The sequence below is a fragment of the Podarcis raffonei genome, chromosome 10 (genome assembly GCF_027172205.1).
Source record: "Podarcis raffonei isolate rPodRaf1 chromosome 10, rPodRaf1.pri, whole genome shotgun sequence".
Classification (NCBI taxonomy): Eukaryota; Metazoa; Chordata; class Lepidosauria; order Squamata; family Lacertidae; genus Podarcis; species Podarcis raffonei.
This window is the reverse complement of record NC_070611.1, coordinates 59,762,913-59,778,339: the sequence shown is the minus strand read 5'-3', so window position 1 is coordinate 59,778,339 and position 15,427 is coordinate 59,762,913. Positions and strand designations below refer to the sequence as shown.

The window sequence follows — 15,427 nt, the reverse complement described above, 5'->3', positions numbered from 1 at the left end:
CATAATAGATGAGGTAGCCCTGGGCTCTTTCTTTGTAAACTTGCCAGCTGTTGGTATCGCTTTATAAATCTCTTGACATAGTTGCAAGCGGGGGGGGGGGGTGTCTTTATGTGTGTGGATTGCTGGCCTTCTCCTTACACCACCAGCTAAATTTGAAAAGGTGTGTCCCCCCCACCCTATTGGACCACACCCTATAATTCTGAATAAAATGTTGATTCAGCATTAAGGGTTGAGAAAGTGTACACAGGGTGTATGTGGGAGTACTGCCTTAATAGTTCTCAATTTTAGCCAAATTTACTTGACTTGGAAAAAAGTAAAATGTAGTTCAACTATGGACTAATTTGGAATTTTGGAAATGTGTATTCCACATGAGGAGTTCCAAGAAGTCCAACAGTAAAACATGGCTCTTTTTATTAAGGAAAGGAAAGGTTAGCCTATGGAGCTAAAATTGCTTTTTTATTTCTTTCACTTCAGCTCTTTATGGCAGCACAGAAAGAATATTTTGAGAGCTGGGATTTTATGCTGACCCTTTCATTGTCAAAACTTGAGTGCTAGGGAATGTGGTTTTGATAAAATACTGAGATGAAAGGTTAAGATCTAAAAATTGATCCTGTATTCCTAATCCCTTTTCTTTCTAGTTGCAGTTCTTCTGTTTCAGAATTTAAAGGGAAGCCATTACCAGCAGCCAGAGTGTTAATATTGGTGTTAGAGGAAAAGTGGGTGGAATAACAGATGCAACTCCTGTGGCTCGAACACAGCTACCGTACTACAGAAAAATCAAAAGTTTTATACCACCACCCCTCCATCCAGACAAGCAAAAAGCATCATGTGACACTTTCCAGACTGGCAAAAGCAGTAGTGGGCATGTATGGGGCGGGGGTTAGAGCCTGAAAAGAGCCGTGTGTGTCAGATGGAGAGCTGTGCATGCCCATATTCAATCCTCAGGCCCACCAGCTTTCCCACACCCGCACTAAACAGAAGGAAATACCACACATCTTTTCTTCAAAACTGACTTTATTAAAGTGCAACTGAGGGCTAGGGGCATGGGTCTTACAACAAAGCGCCATCAGCAGAGGAAAAATAAACATACCCCTTCAATTTATAAACAGTAGATGAGGGAGCTGGTAACTCCTTTTTAACACTGGAAATAGCAAGTTTTTTTAATTCATCAAATGGCACAAAAGGCTTCAGACAGTAATTTTGAAAATGCTGTACTTGCATAAGGAATTAGAAAAATACAGTTCCTTGAACACTTAATGATTTGCATGTCACATCAGTATTTCAGAATGCAAATTTGCTTATTATTGAAAATCAACCAATTGTTTTAGGAATTCACTAGAAGCAAACACAATTTTTTTCTAAAACCTCTAGTTATAACTCAAATCCTCTATGCTTTTGTATGAACAGGATTGAAATAGGCTTTTAACCCATATGCTGATGAGTTGCTTTTACAGTTTTGGAGCTCTACAGAGGGGATAAATTGTGGTTTGTTATATAGCCTTTCGTTTATCTCATCTCTTTTGCTCTCACAATCAAAATCCACAATCTTTTAGAGTGCAACCAAGCTTCAATCTCTTCCAACATAACTTAAAGCATTATCAGAGGTAAAATAGGTTCTACTTAATGAGCAATGTCTGAAAGTCTGCATTGGTTTGTAACAGTTTACACTGCTAGGACACTTCCTAGACAAAATTTGCTTTAAGTCCTCATAATCAGTAGTTAGAGGGCATCACTTAAGGAATAACAATGCAATCAAACTCAGCTTTCTAGCTGTGGAAATAAAGAGTTCTGGGGGTTGATATATGAAGTATTACAAGTCAAACCCACACAAACCTGCTTTCCTTTAACCACAAATTAAGAGAAGTACTGCAGCAGCTGCAGGAATAGCCTCCCCCCTGTTGCAACTAGCTTCTGGGAAACATAGTTTTTCCAGTAGCTACTGCAGTTTTAGTATGCAGCATATCAAACATGTCTCCCTGAAGCTTCCCATCTGCTGCCAAACAAGATTGCTACAGCACCAGAAATCAGTGCAGGAGTGGGTGAGAGAGTTAGGGAATCAATTTTAGATTTACTGAGATAAAAGCCCAGCTACTTCCTGCTTTTGTTTTGTTCTTAAATAAGTAGCTGGGCTTATTTCAGCCAACTCTAATACAAGCCACAGGGAGCAACACACCTATCACCCCTAAGAGAGGTGGCCAAATTAGACTTAAGCTGCTGCTTCTTGCCTTGTTGCTTGCCTGGACAGGAAAGAGGTTTTCAATGGCAACCACCTGCCCATTGGATTTTTTTGGGGGGGGAGGCTGAGAGAGGATGGCAGCCACACTGTTGTCTGAATGTGCATTTGTGGCTTGGTTTGTATGGTACAGCAGTGGCGTAGCGTGGGGGGTGCAGGGGGGGCCGGCCGCACCGGGCACAACATCTGGGGGTTAGGGTTAGGGGGCGCAAATTACTTGCCTTGCCCCGGCTGCTGACAACCACGCTACGCCACTGTGGTACAGTCTAATAATTTTAGGTGTTCCAATGCAGAATTGTAGACCACCCTGCTCATAGATCGTACAGTATATAAATGGGTACCTCTAGGTGACACAATTTCACATGCAATACATTTCTAAAAGTCCACCTATATGCATGTTACTGCTAACACAATAACACATATGTTCATGATTTCTCCTAAATATTTTATTGTTTGCAGCTCCAAAAACCATATAGACTCCAGCCTGTTGCCTGTGCTATATGAACATTAACCCTGAGAGGTAGTTGCCAGAGTATAGAATGTTAGTTGTTAATTTATAAACAGACTAGCCCTTCTCTAGTGATGCTTCAAGAAAAGCTGTGAAATAACACTGCTTCAAAGCATCCATCTCACTGCTAAAAACAGACATTCATCTGAACCAACTAAATAAATGTATGACTATATATCACAGAATAAGAGAAATTATAGTATGAGACACCTTTACCAAGTCCTATTTCATCTTGAAGCCCTAATATCTTCAGGAAAAGACTACCCCCCCCACTTATTTCAGAAATCTACAGAAAATAGAACAGATTATTACTGGTCAATGGTTGAAAGTGGCAGTTCACAGTTCTACACCCTTTAATCTTTCATCTAACGTTCTTTTTAGCATTTTGAAACTAGCGAAATTAACAGGTGAAGAATACCAATCTACAGTTGCCCATTGTCTCTCTTGCCCACCCCCGGGCCAAACACATGACCTTAGTATTGGAAAAAGAAAAACAGTACCGGTTTATCCTAATTAATTTGTAGTGCCTGCTAGAAAAATGAGAATTTGTATTGGCAATAGCCCTAGCAGATAAGGACGGGGCTTATTTCAAAGCATGCATAACTCATATTTAAGAGGGTATGTAGTGGAGAAAGAAGAGTTTTGCAAATATTCACGCAGAGGAAACAACATCCATTTCAAACCATCAAATTTATTGAGAGCTATAGACCATTCCCATCTATTATCGGTTGAATTGGTCTAATACTAGTGCATCTCTAAATACTGAGAACCCAAAATGGTACTATTGAGCTATATATTGTCTTGCAACAATGCTAATATCTAATGACATAGCAGCTATGATTTATTTTACCTTCCTCCAGCATGGGAGGTTTTTCCCCAAAGGCTTTTGGAGCTATAGCTCAAGAATACTCACTATTGGACAATAGGGCTACAAAATAGAAAGCAGGCAAATATAAAAAAGGAAAACTGTTAAAGCCCACTGGAATACACTGAGGCACTTTATTCTGGAAAATGGGTAACAAAGACAGCACTAGAAAAAAGCATTGGAAATTACCTAACCAGCAACTCCCAACCTCCATGGCAAAGTTCCCATCCTGCTGAATCAAAAAGCAAAAATTCCCATATGGTTAGAGGACACTTCACATACAACATTTGTAGGTGTGCATGTAATGTGGGAAGATAACACCTTGTGTGCACAAACTATGTATTATACATGCATACTCACCAGGGAGGCGAGACTGGCAGTGGCTTCCTCTCAAATAGCCAACCGATAGTAAACCCAGGCTTTCTACCACAACGTGTGTAAGGATACTTCCTCCCAACTTCACAATCATTAGAGCCAAACCCTCATCAACTTGGCTACTGTGCTAAAACTACTGCTGACTGCAATTACTTTTGCCATCAGACATCCTGGATGCTCCAAACAATCAAGTGACCATTATAGTAAGATGGAAGACAGTTTTATGGTAAACAGGAATGCAGACTGTCATAGTGGCAACTATCACTCATTAAATGTAAATCAAAACTACACTGAATAAGGGCCTGCCCAGTGAAGTTTCAGGAGTAAATAGCAATTACAACAATATGAAATAAGTAATAATAAATTTGAGATTTTGAAAGGTGAATGGATTAAAGATGAAACTAGGCTAAAGCTCAAAGACTCTTAAGAGTGTCTTTCACCTCCTTACTTTCCCTTTAAATTGCATCTAATTAAGAGCCTAGGGCTTGCCGATTAGAAGGTCGGCAGTTCGAATCCCCACAACGGGATGAGCGCCCGTTCTTCGGTCCTAGTTCCTGCCTGCCTAGCAAGTAAAGTCAAAGTCAAAGTGCAAGTAAATAGGTACCACTCCGGCGGGAAGGTAAACGGTGTTTCCGTGCGCTGCTCTGGTTTGCCAGAAGCGGCTTAGTCATGCTGGCCACATGACCCAGAAGCTGTCTGCGGACAAATGCCGGCTCCCTTGGCCTACAGAGCGAGATGAGCGCCGCAACCCCACAGTCGTCCACGACTGGACCTAACGGTCAGAGGTACCTTTACTTTTACTTGCATCACATACACTGAGACCTGTAGCAATTTGCTACATAGTCTGTCTATGAATTCTAGGAATGGCTATAGGATGCTTCCTGTGGCAAAAGAGCATATTCTATTTACTATCACACCCCTAAAATGAATTGAAATTGTTGTTGTTTTTTTGTTAAGAAGCAATTGAGCCTTAAGAATTTTTGCAACAAAAAAATTCAACACAGGTCATAATGAATAGGCCACATGTTGCCAAGACACTGCCTCCAAAATGTAACGTGTTAACACAAGCACTGGAGAAGAAGAAAATCACCACTGCCACATGATGAGTATACATGTGTTAATTTGAGATGATGATTCTTTTATTTACAGAGAAGTTCTGTATTTACTTATGGAGAAGTTCAGCCTACAAATGTGGTGAAGGGAATCTTAGGAATTTCCTGATCATCTGTTCTGCAGAGGGTAACTGGAAAAGGCAGCTATGGCAAGGAACTAGAGAAAACCACTACTCAACACTTTCACATTCCTAAATAGCACTATAGTAAAGAGGTACCTGATTGCCAGACAGGTAATCATATCCAATTAGTACACCAGGAGAGGGGGGAGGGGTTCATTCGGCATCCTTTGGTTAGCAGAATAACAAGGGGGAAAGTTTGTATATGTCTACTATGGTGGAGCTTGGATATTTTAAAAAGTTTGAAAAAGGTCTTTTTTTTAAACTTTTGATTTATACACATCTCAGCAGCCCAAACAAGCTGCAGCAATCGCTTGAAGGACATGAGAGCTTCCACTCCATAGAGCCAGCAAACACCAACAGAGTAATATTTAAATTTTGTTTCCATCACACACACAGCACCAAACACTGATAAGACATATCTTATTTCATTCCTCTTGGGTAGAAATCATACCTGGCTGGATTAAAAATAAACTTTCCACAGGTAGCTATTATCTGGCAGGTTTACGTGACTTACTGGCTTTCAGGTCACCATTCACTCTACAGCCAAAACCAGGCAAACAACTGGGAGGGACAGCACAATGCTGCTTCGGTTGAACTACATGACTTCATTTCTTTGAAGACCTTGTGCTTGGCTTTTTATCAGTGGTCAAGGTCAATTTAAGGCTAAGCATCTTTCACTCTTGAATTTGTGCAAACACAACAGGGAAAAGATGTCCAAAGCAGGTGCTTATATTTTGACTTTGCAAGTGATGCCAGTTCAGCTTACAACTGCTGAACATTTCTCCTTTTTATTCATCAGAATGATAAAAGGGTCTCTTTGATAACTAAACAGATATAAAAAACAGGATGCATTAAAAGGGCAAAGGGAGAGGGAAAACACAAAAGTAGCAGAGATCAGATACACATGAGGGATCAAAGAATACGTCTTCCCACCAAACTCTTATAATTTCATCCCTGCATGGGAGACTATTGCTTTACCCACCCAACATTAAAGAGCTTTAAGAATTTCATTAAATATATATGAGGGGGTAGAAAAGGTATAAAGCAAAGAGGTACAGTGGTACCTCGGGTTACAGACGCTTCAGGTTACAGACTCCGATAACCCAGAAATAGTACCTCAGGTTAAGAACTTTGCTTCAGGATGAGAACAGAAATCGCGCAGCAGCGGCGCAGCGGGAGGCCCCATCAGCTAAAGTGGTACCTCAGGTTAAGAACAGTTTCAGGTTAAGAATGGACCTCCAGAAAGAAAGAAGTTCTTAACCCGAGGTACCACTGTATTGAAGAAGCACTAACCCACTGGGGTTTAAAAGAGATCTGGGAGGTCAAGAGGAGCTGTGCAATACCTGAGGAAGCCGAGACAAAAGAGCTACCAACCTCATGCTACACTGAGCCTCTCATTCAAGAGGTTAAAGGGGAACCAAGAAGCTGCAAGAGCAGCTTATGGAAGGGAAATCTCCAGGGATAACAACAAACTTTCCTTTTCCCCTGGAATGTTCTGTGCCGGTTTCCAGTGTATAAGCATCCCCATTTCTCAGTTATACATACATATTAAATGTGCAGGGGTTTTCAAAATGACACCCCTATATGTTAAACAGGAAGATCCGATACCAGTCCACTAAAAACATGATTGTCCCCAGGCTTAGCTTTATAGTGTACCCTTGCCCCATCACCCTTTTTGCTACATGAATTTCCCATTAACAGCAGGCACCACAACCCTCAGCCAATGCAACTAAGTGTAGATTCAGGCGCTACTTCCTTGAGGAGAGGCATTCACTACTTCTTCCTCAATGCTAGTGCTACACCTACTGCCACAGCTAGGATGGCCACTGCAGCTGCCCCACCATATAGTAGAATTGATTTGCCTTCTGGTAAGAGGATGGGTTTCTCCTCCCCAGCAGGAGTCTTCTCTTCCTTTTCTTCAGAATAGCTTCCCTTTCTGGCCTTTATTTCTTCTTCTGGAGGCAGTATTCTTTCAGGTTTGGGGGTAGCTTTTTCTTCTGACTGAGTTAATTGCTGGACAGGTTTACTCAAGGCTGGAGCTTCAGGTTCTGGCAGCAGCACCTCTTTCCCCTCTTTCTGGTGTTCCTTATGTGAAGGTGCAGAGGGGCCTGGCTTTTTAAGAGACACAATTTCAGCTTCTGGCTCCAGCAATGCAGTTGGAGGTTCTGGGGAAGCAGACTTTGCAGGGTCAGCCTGCAGGACCACTTCTGACACCACTGTTTCCTCAACCCCCTCTGGTATCTCCTCCTTTTCAACATGAACAATATCAGAGTTTGAAGAGTTATTTTCACTCCTTTCTTCCCCACCTCCATTGCTGTCCAAACTCTTCACTTCTTCAGGATCCATAGCCACTTGCTGCCAAGACTCAGGCCCCAACGAGACAGGTAAGCTCTCAGTATGCCAACTCTGACTAGCTGACAAAGAAACTGGCAAGCTCTCCGACTGCCAAGATGTTGTCACTGTAGGTGACTCAGGAGGGCTCACCTGGCCTGAGTTGTCACTAGTTAGGATGTAGATGTCATTGCTATCTTCGGCAATTATTCCGTGGTACTCCTCTTCTTCAGAATCCAAACTAAAAACAGTACCCTAGAAGAAAAATGCACATAATCAACAAAGTTAGCAGCACTTAATTTTACATGATACAACCACATTACAGAAGAATGGTAGCCTTAATTCAGAACGACCCAGAGAACGTATAATTGCTACATATAGTTGAACAGCCAATGGATACAACAGGTTTCCATCAGAGTGCAGTTGCATGCAATTATTGTGGGGGGCGGGGAGGCAACAAAACTTTAATATTTAAAGAGGTTTGCATATTGTCAAAACTAAGTATTGAACAGTAATTGTTTTCTGTCTGGTTTGAGACAAAAGTATTGTACTTGGATATGGGAAAGAGACCTGGATTCAGTTCTCTACTATTATGAAATTCTATGTGTGTGCATGCACACAAAAGTCAGGATCACTCACCCTAACCTATTTCCCAGGACTGTTATGAGCATAACACATGAATCTGATGTACATTATTTCACAATACACATGCAGTCAATCGGAAGCTGTGCCTTGGCTCCCGAACGTTTTGGAAGTTGAACGGACTTCCAGGACGGATTCCGTTTGACTTCCGAAGTACAACTGTAGTTCTGTAGCAATCTCTCACATACTCTATGGTGAGTGTTGATTCTATTAGGAAAGTGCCTCAACTGAAATTGTACTACATAGGAGTTACTTTTTTATTTCTAGAAATCTATTCCTCAGGAGTCACCCATACACATATCACAATTTCTTCATAACTTATAAAAATTCAAAGCCTATTTGAATTAATTGAACTTTTAAAAAAATAATAATAATCTGGTATCTGTATAGAGAGATAATGTTATAATACAAAGAATATTGAAGCATTGCTAACCAGAACCACTCAGGCATCCTTCAAGCAAAGCTCTCAGAGCTTCTGTTGATGGCTGCCTTTCACAACTATCCATCTGTGCTAATGGAATGTGGCACATGCAGAAAGCTGCATCAGGGGCTGGACTGCCGCCACACAGAAAGTAATTACTCAGTAAATCCCCATCCACCCTCTTTCCGTGCTGATCAAGCTGTCTCATGAGCTCAGGAGCTTTATGGTGAAGAGTACATGTTATTCTGCTATGAATTGTTCCCACTCCTCTGCCCTCTTCATAGCTCCAGGCTAGCTTGCACTATTCACCCTTGCTTCAGCACCACAGTCATGTAAAACAAAAATCAGAACACAGAGCACTATAATGCAGACAGGCCCTCCCATCAGATGTTTGTGATATTCTAATCAAGAATGACCCTGCATCAGAAAACCAAAGGAATATTGAGAAGAGATCTGCACAGGTAGCAGCAAAGAAGTTTTGCCAACAAAGATATTTTAGTAGGTTTTTTTTTTAAAAAACAACAACAAGTAGAGTATGTTTTAAAATAAATCAATACTAAGAAAGAATAAAAAATGTGTTAGGCACCAGAGGCCTAACTTCTGAAATATTAGTTCTAGAGAGTCGAGTTCAATTAATATTACTCCCAGTGTCATTCCGCTTATATTGTTTCATACAACTTAACCTTTTTGGCCCCGTATTTTACTTAATTGAGGACACAAAACTTGCCCAGAGAAGATCATTCTACAATTACTAAGTTTCTGCAAAAAATTTTGGCTAATTTTTGAAGACAGACACTCTGATGCAATTACCTAGGCAGTTTCATTAAATAATCTAGTATCTGAACTGAAAGATTATGCCCCAAGATGAATAACATTAAGCTGTGTGTACTACAAATGAGAACATTGTAAGTTGCCTTATAACAAGTCAGATCATTGGGTCCATCTTTCTTAGTACTGTTGACACTGACTCACTTTTACACGCAGAACATGTGCTCTACCACTGAGCTACAGCCCTTCCCCAACAATGAGTGAGGAATTCTCAGTTACATCTAGCCAGCAATACTACTCAAATAGATTTCTTAGCTTCATAAAGGAAAGTTGTTGTTACCTCCATTTCAGCACAAACTGCACCACAGGCTACAGAATCCTTTTATCTGTACCACATGATCCACAGAACAGGCTATTTTATGCCACTTGAGGTGTTATACTTAATCTTCGTACATCAACAGTGCTGTTCTTATCTGAAGGTCACACAAAGGTCTTCAGAGTGCAGTTTAACAGCTTTCAAATGTGCCAGGAATTTGTAGTTAAAAAAGAAATAATGGAAAAGATAGAGCCATGGAATATTAAGTAGCAATGAAGGAAAATACATCTTAGACAATCTCAAATTTGAGAGTGCAGGCTCCTGAAGAGGTTGGCTTTCCAGGCTTGGGGGTGGTGGGGAGAAGAATAGGTTAAGAGGCTGCTCCCCTAGGTGTCAGCTGAAGGAGTAGGAACAACCTCAATAAGAGGGAGAAATAGACACTATGGAAGGGGTTGAGACACAGAAGAGTGTAAGCGTGTGGGATAGGAGGCACCGAGGAAGGTGGGTGAAGCTGTCTCTAGTATGCAGTGAAGCAAGAGAGTGCTGAAGGTTATGGAGTCTTCTCTAAGCCCAACTTTATTTTGTCCTAATAGGATTCTTATGCTTTTCATTCACTGTCCTGAGACTCTGGACATAGGAACAGGTTACAAATATAAACAAATTTAAACTGCATATGCAGGATCCCAATGATTTGTTTTAGTATTTCAAAACAGTCAAGAGTAAAAATGCTAAGTAGCAGGTAGATCTAAAATTAATCAGTCACGCTACCCATGCTGCTAAAAACAAACACTTGCTCATTTCACTTAGAAAAGCATACAAAAAGACACAGGAACTCTCCTTCCAGGAGCAGTTAGTCTGTACAAGCAACACTAACCTATTAAATAGGACCTCCCCTTGTCAAATACAGTGTTATGTACTACATATTACAGTCCACAATATTCCATTTTCAAGCAGAGAGGAGAAACTAAGTCAAGAGGTAAGTCATCTAAAACAGGAATTGTTATCTGATACTGAAATCTGCAGTAGAATCCTTTATAAAAGTCAATAATGTCTCACAAGCCTACAAATCTCCAGCTAGCATTTATTGATATATCCCTTCCAGCAATTATTATTTTTAAATTACACCATCCATTATGTTATCCTGGATTCCATTATCTCACTTCTATAAGCAAGTGAAGTCTGAATAAAGGTACATTCTTTTACTCTCTTACAAAACGCACTCTCCAATGAAGCATGCTGCTATTTTAATACATTGCCTAAAGATTTCTCCCTTGTCATCCAGAGTCAAATCTTGGAATAAAGAACCAGACAATTTTGTTTTTTCACTGAAAGTATGCCACTATTAATAGTCTGAAGAACAAGATGCTTAGAGGTTTTACTACACTGAAGCAGAATATAATTTTGTTAAGCAAACAAACCTTGGTGCAAGATCCTGGTTGTCTTTCTAATAAGAATGAAATTATCAAGTTCAAAACGGAAATGAAGTTTGTTCTTATACCACTACCATCAGAGTATAAAACACAGCTACTTACCACCAACTTCAGTTTTAGAAACTGAACGACTACTTTACACTTCTAAAGACAACAACAATGCCAAGACTGAAAATAAAACCCAGAGTCAAGCACTAGGGGAAGTAGCCTGCTTTCCGTATCATTCTATAAACTCAATCACAATTGCAATGGCAAGGAAAGCAATACTTTAGACTTTAATTGTGCATTGCAGCTTCTAGTTCGCTTTTTACAAGTCAAATGGATGTGCAAGTTTCCAAAGGCACTTAATTATACTTTCATGCAGAGATTATTAAAGCAGAGCAAGCCACAAGCATGTAAACTGGTGACAAAGCAGAATAACAACTTTTAAGCAAAAATAGTTAGTCATCTCTATTCTTCTCAGATCTCCCACAAGTCCTTTTCAATGTGGATGAAACACTGGAAATTAGGACAAGGTTGACACTTTTAAAGCATAATTATACTACTTCAGTAGTAAAGTCTTACCCAAACTGACTGTTCTTACTCTGCACTTTTCCAAGAGAAGTTTCTGATGCAGCAGACACAGCAAACAGAGGGAGACTGAACAGAGAAAGGGGAGGGAGTATGCGCACTGCACATCAATTTGTTTGTGCCCTAATACAGCTTCAGGGCAAGCTGTAGAGCTAAGCTGCTGCCAAATTAGAATGAACGTTTTTTGTTTTGACCCAGTGGAAAACATGGAACCTTTCTGTGACTCTTCTGGTTTCCATCAACAATGTCTAGAGAGCAAGCTATGTCTACAAAAATGCTCAGAGCTAGATCTCTGCCTCTTATGATTAAAGAAGTACACTGCTACCTTGAAAATGAATTCAAAGCAAACCAATCTATTGCCTTACAAGAAGAGAAGTAAAGCAAAAGTATATATTCTGCATTGTTCTTATAATCCTTTTCAAGTTCAGTAACCAACAACATTGCATGACTCTGTTTCTTTTAGGTCAGAAGCTATTGCTTACATATGCAAAACTTTATGAGAACTTAGAAACTGCAACTGCATTTTGATTCTTCCTGATATTGAAATTACTACAAAAGCAGACTTAATGCAGATTTCACTGAAGAACGTTACTCGTTACTCACTGCTCACACTCAAAATGTGTGCAACACAACTTCTCATTAGAAAAGGAAAAGCAACATAGAAAAAATGTCTGGAAACCATCAGAACAATGAAAAGGAGGACATTACCTTTTTAAATGTGCTACATTTAACTTTTATAGTCTTGCAGCATAATCCTATGCAGGTCTATTTAGAAACAAGCCCAGCTGAGTTCTATGGGACTTATTCCCAGAACCAATCTTCTTCTTAAAGGTTGCCATTTCTGCAAAAATCCTCCAAATATCAGGAAATCTACTCTTGACTGACGTTCCATTACACAATGATGGCACTGGGTGATGAATCCAATATTAAGTTTCTATATATTCAGTTTGTAGTATCTTATTGCTCCAAGTGTGTTCCATGTTGCATGACTATTTTTTACTTCAGTCTAATTATTTTCCTAGTCTACAAAATAGCTCATTCGGTCTGGATTATTTCCACTTACTAAAGCTCCTGAGGTTGTACCGTTTTTGCCACTGCTTCCTCTGTAGAAAGACCTGATGTTTTCACAAAGCTCTAAATCTATAGAAAGACTATTTGTGACTTTCGTGCAAGGAATTGGGAGACCCTCATGACTTACTCTTTAATGACTAATGGAACACAGACAGTTAAGACACTCTTAACTAATCCATTCCTTGCCTCTGCTGGAGTAGATGAATATTTAAGTGATTTTAGTCTTTAAACAGCTTTTAAGCTATCTCCTACCCCCCAATACACATTGTTGTTTCTTCTTCCTTGGACAGGTTCACCATGACTGGAAATTTAGGAGGTCTAGCTTACACATTGGGATTAAGCAGCTCAGGGGCAGAACCACAGCTAATTCTCCAATTCTGCTGTACTACCATTAGTGAAGACCAGCAAGAACATTTGCTGTGCATTCTGAGCTTCCAAACAGAGCAATTAATTTGAAGTTTCCCTGTTCAAGTATTTAAACACGACCAAAAAGCATTGCTTAATGGTAGTACCATGTTTCAGGAAAACTTGAAATACTGCAGTCTCAGTTTCTTAAAACACAAATTTGTTAAACCAAATCAAAATAAGACTAGGTACCAGCCACAAAACTGAACCTTGTGCATAATGACATGAAGATCAAGATCAAAATACCCAAGATCTTACTCTTAACCACAGAGTAGTTAATCATGGCAACTTTTAATCAGTTTAAAAATTATCACCATTTCAATTCTTTCTTCACCTTTCCTGCACCATTTCAAAAATAGCTCTGCCCTGTTGGTTATGCAGCTTCTGTCAGTCCAATTTTATGCCTGGCTAGAGGTGAATAGATAAGTGCATGGTTCATGGAACTGCCAAGTCAACTACAAACAGTCACACAGTGAACATTCCCTCCCTCTTAGACACAGCTAGGCTGCTGTGTGTTTTCAGAAGCAACTATGCATTGTGACACGCATGTTTATAAAAGGCTTTACAGAAGTCGTTGAGGTATGGAACACAGTCTTCTGAGGGTACCAAAACATCAAAAGAAACAGGAGGGCACAATGCAAGAAGTTATCTACTGGCCAAAAACAAAAAATCTAAGACATTTCATTAAATCAAGGCCCAAAGCATAACCAGATGTAAGAGTCATTGTTTATTCTGCAGGAAGTGGAAGTCATAAAGGCATAATCTAAACACCAGCTCTTGCACCAGGCAAATATGCAATTTGTACAGTCAAGAAACATATTTATTCTTATGAGAAAATAAGGGCACAAAGGAGATGAGGGCGAGGGGAAAGCCCCTGGTAAAACCACTGTTTGCACCTTCCTAGTACACTTTACAAAATCAAAATATGAAATATATATAATTTTAAAGGTTATTAGTATGTTTTTGCTATTTAGATTTTCTAACCACTGAAAAGCTTTACTTTTAGAATAAAAACAACTTGGGAGTCATTTCACTAATCCCAGATTAATTCTGTTTAAATCTGGCAGTGTTCTATCTCCCAGAGAGGAATAATCTGTATGCTCACTGTGCTCCAGTTCAACTATCAAGTTGTAAGAAACAGATGGGAGGGAGGGGGCCTGGATATTCTTAGAGGGTTTCATTGTACCTTCAAAACACAATTTTCAAATAGCACTTTAAGTAGAACCCATTTTTTCTTAACCCATTTCACACAGGAATCTAGAGAAATACAACTTAAAGCACTCTGAGAAATTCAATAAAATTAAAGCAAGCTCAATCTAAATGCATAACCTGAATTTGTTCATGACTGTGAGGTAGCTCAAGTCTGCTGCCCCACGAAAACAGAACTAAACTCATATGAAGACCAATGCATTTTAATTAAGATCAATTTAAAAATAATGCTGTTACCTTTGTTCTTGTTCATTATCCTAAATAATATCTATATGTTCTGCTATGGACAAAAAAATCAACACTGCTTTCCTTTGAACCATTAGTAAATCTTAAATACAACTGTTGTACAGAGAGATGCACATATCTGTTCATCAACTCTGGAGGAAGATACAGTTGGACATTTAACTTCCTTACCCATCCACCTTGCTGGATGATATAGTCTGCAACATAGTCTTCCAGGTAGGTCACTCCAAAATTCAGCAGTGCCCCAAGTGGTTCTTTGCCCTGTCTTGTCAGTTCCATCAGGAATCGCTGAAGGATCACCAGAGGCACTAAAACCTTGGGAGTAAAGAGTGAAGAAAGGGTAGGCGAGGAAGAGACATGATCAGGAATTGCAGTAGTTTGGAAGAAAATCCTGCCACTGCGCCAAAGAGTGCTAAATACATTTATTGCGTAAGTACTTTAATTTTGCATGCATGGACATGAGATACAAGCATGGTGGGAGGGCAGCTTTGAAGGAGGCAACATTAAGCCCATATAAATATAAATATTAATAATCTTTTTCAAGTACTCAGTTAAGAAAGAGAATACATAGAACACAGAACCCTGGCCAAAAAGCAGATTAGTCAGTGGGTCAATCTAGTCTCAAGAATCAGGCAATGAGTTCTCAACTCATCATTCCCTACCTCTCACTACTTCTTGGGCAGGTAAATGAGTTGCTGCTACTGTTGCAGGGTCTCCACTGTTTAAAATGAACAGGCAGTCAGGATGGTAACAGCAGTTTGAAAGGGAGGAGAATAATGGACCTAGGTATCCCTTCTTCAAGTGAC

At 39.8% G+C, this 15,427-nt stretch overlaps 1 protein-coding gene and 1 long non-coding RNA gene across 5 annotated transcripts in view; both read right to left on the bottom strand.

Annotated features, from left to right (window-relative positions):
- Window positions 1-996: 996 nt before the first annotated feature.
- LOC128422333 (uncharacterized) lies at window positions 997-2,361 on the bottom strand. Its single transcript, XR_008332479.1, has 2 exons — window positions 1,941-2,361; window positions 997-1,908 (listed from the first exon to the last, which is right to left on the bottom strand). It is a non-coding gene; the product is annotated as an uncharacterized LOC128422333 (long non-coding RNA).
- A 3,117-nt stretch (window positions 2,362-5,478) lies between these two features.
- The window catches only part of BCL2L13 (BCL2 like 13), a 30,759-nt gene continuing 20,810 nt past the window's right edge, over window positions 5,479-15,427 (bottom strand). For all 4 annotated transcript variants that reach the window (XM_053406206.1, XM_053406209.1, XM_053406208.1 and 1 more), the window contains exons 6-7: window positions 14,793-14,936; window positions 5,479-7,801 (exon numbers count right to left, since the gene is read on the bottom strand). In XM_053406206.1, the coding sequence (XP_053262181.1) occupies window positions 6,989-7,801; window positions 14,793-14,936 (957 nt within the window). In that variant the 3' untranslated portion in view covers window positions 5,479-6,988. The remainder of the gene's footprint in view (window positions 7,802-14,792; window positions 14,937-15,427) is intronic.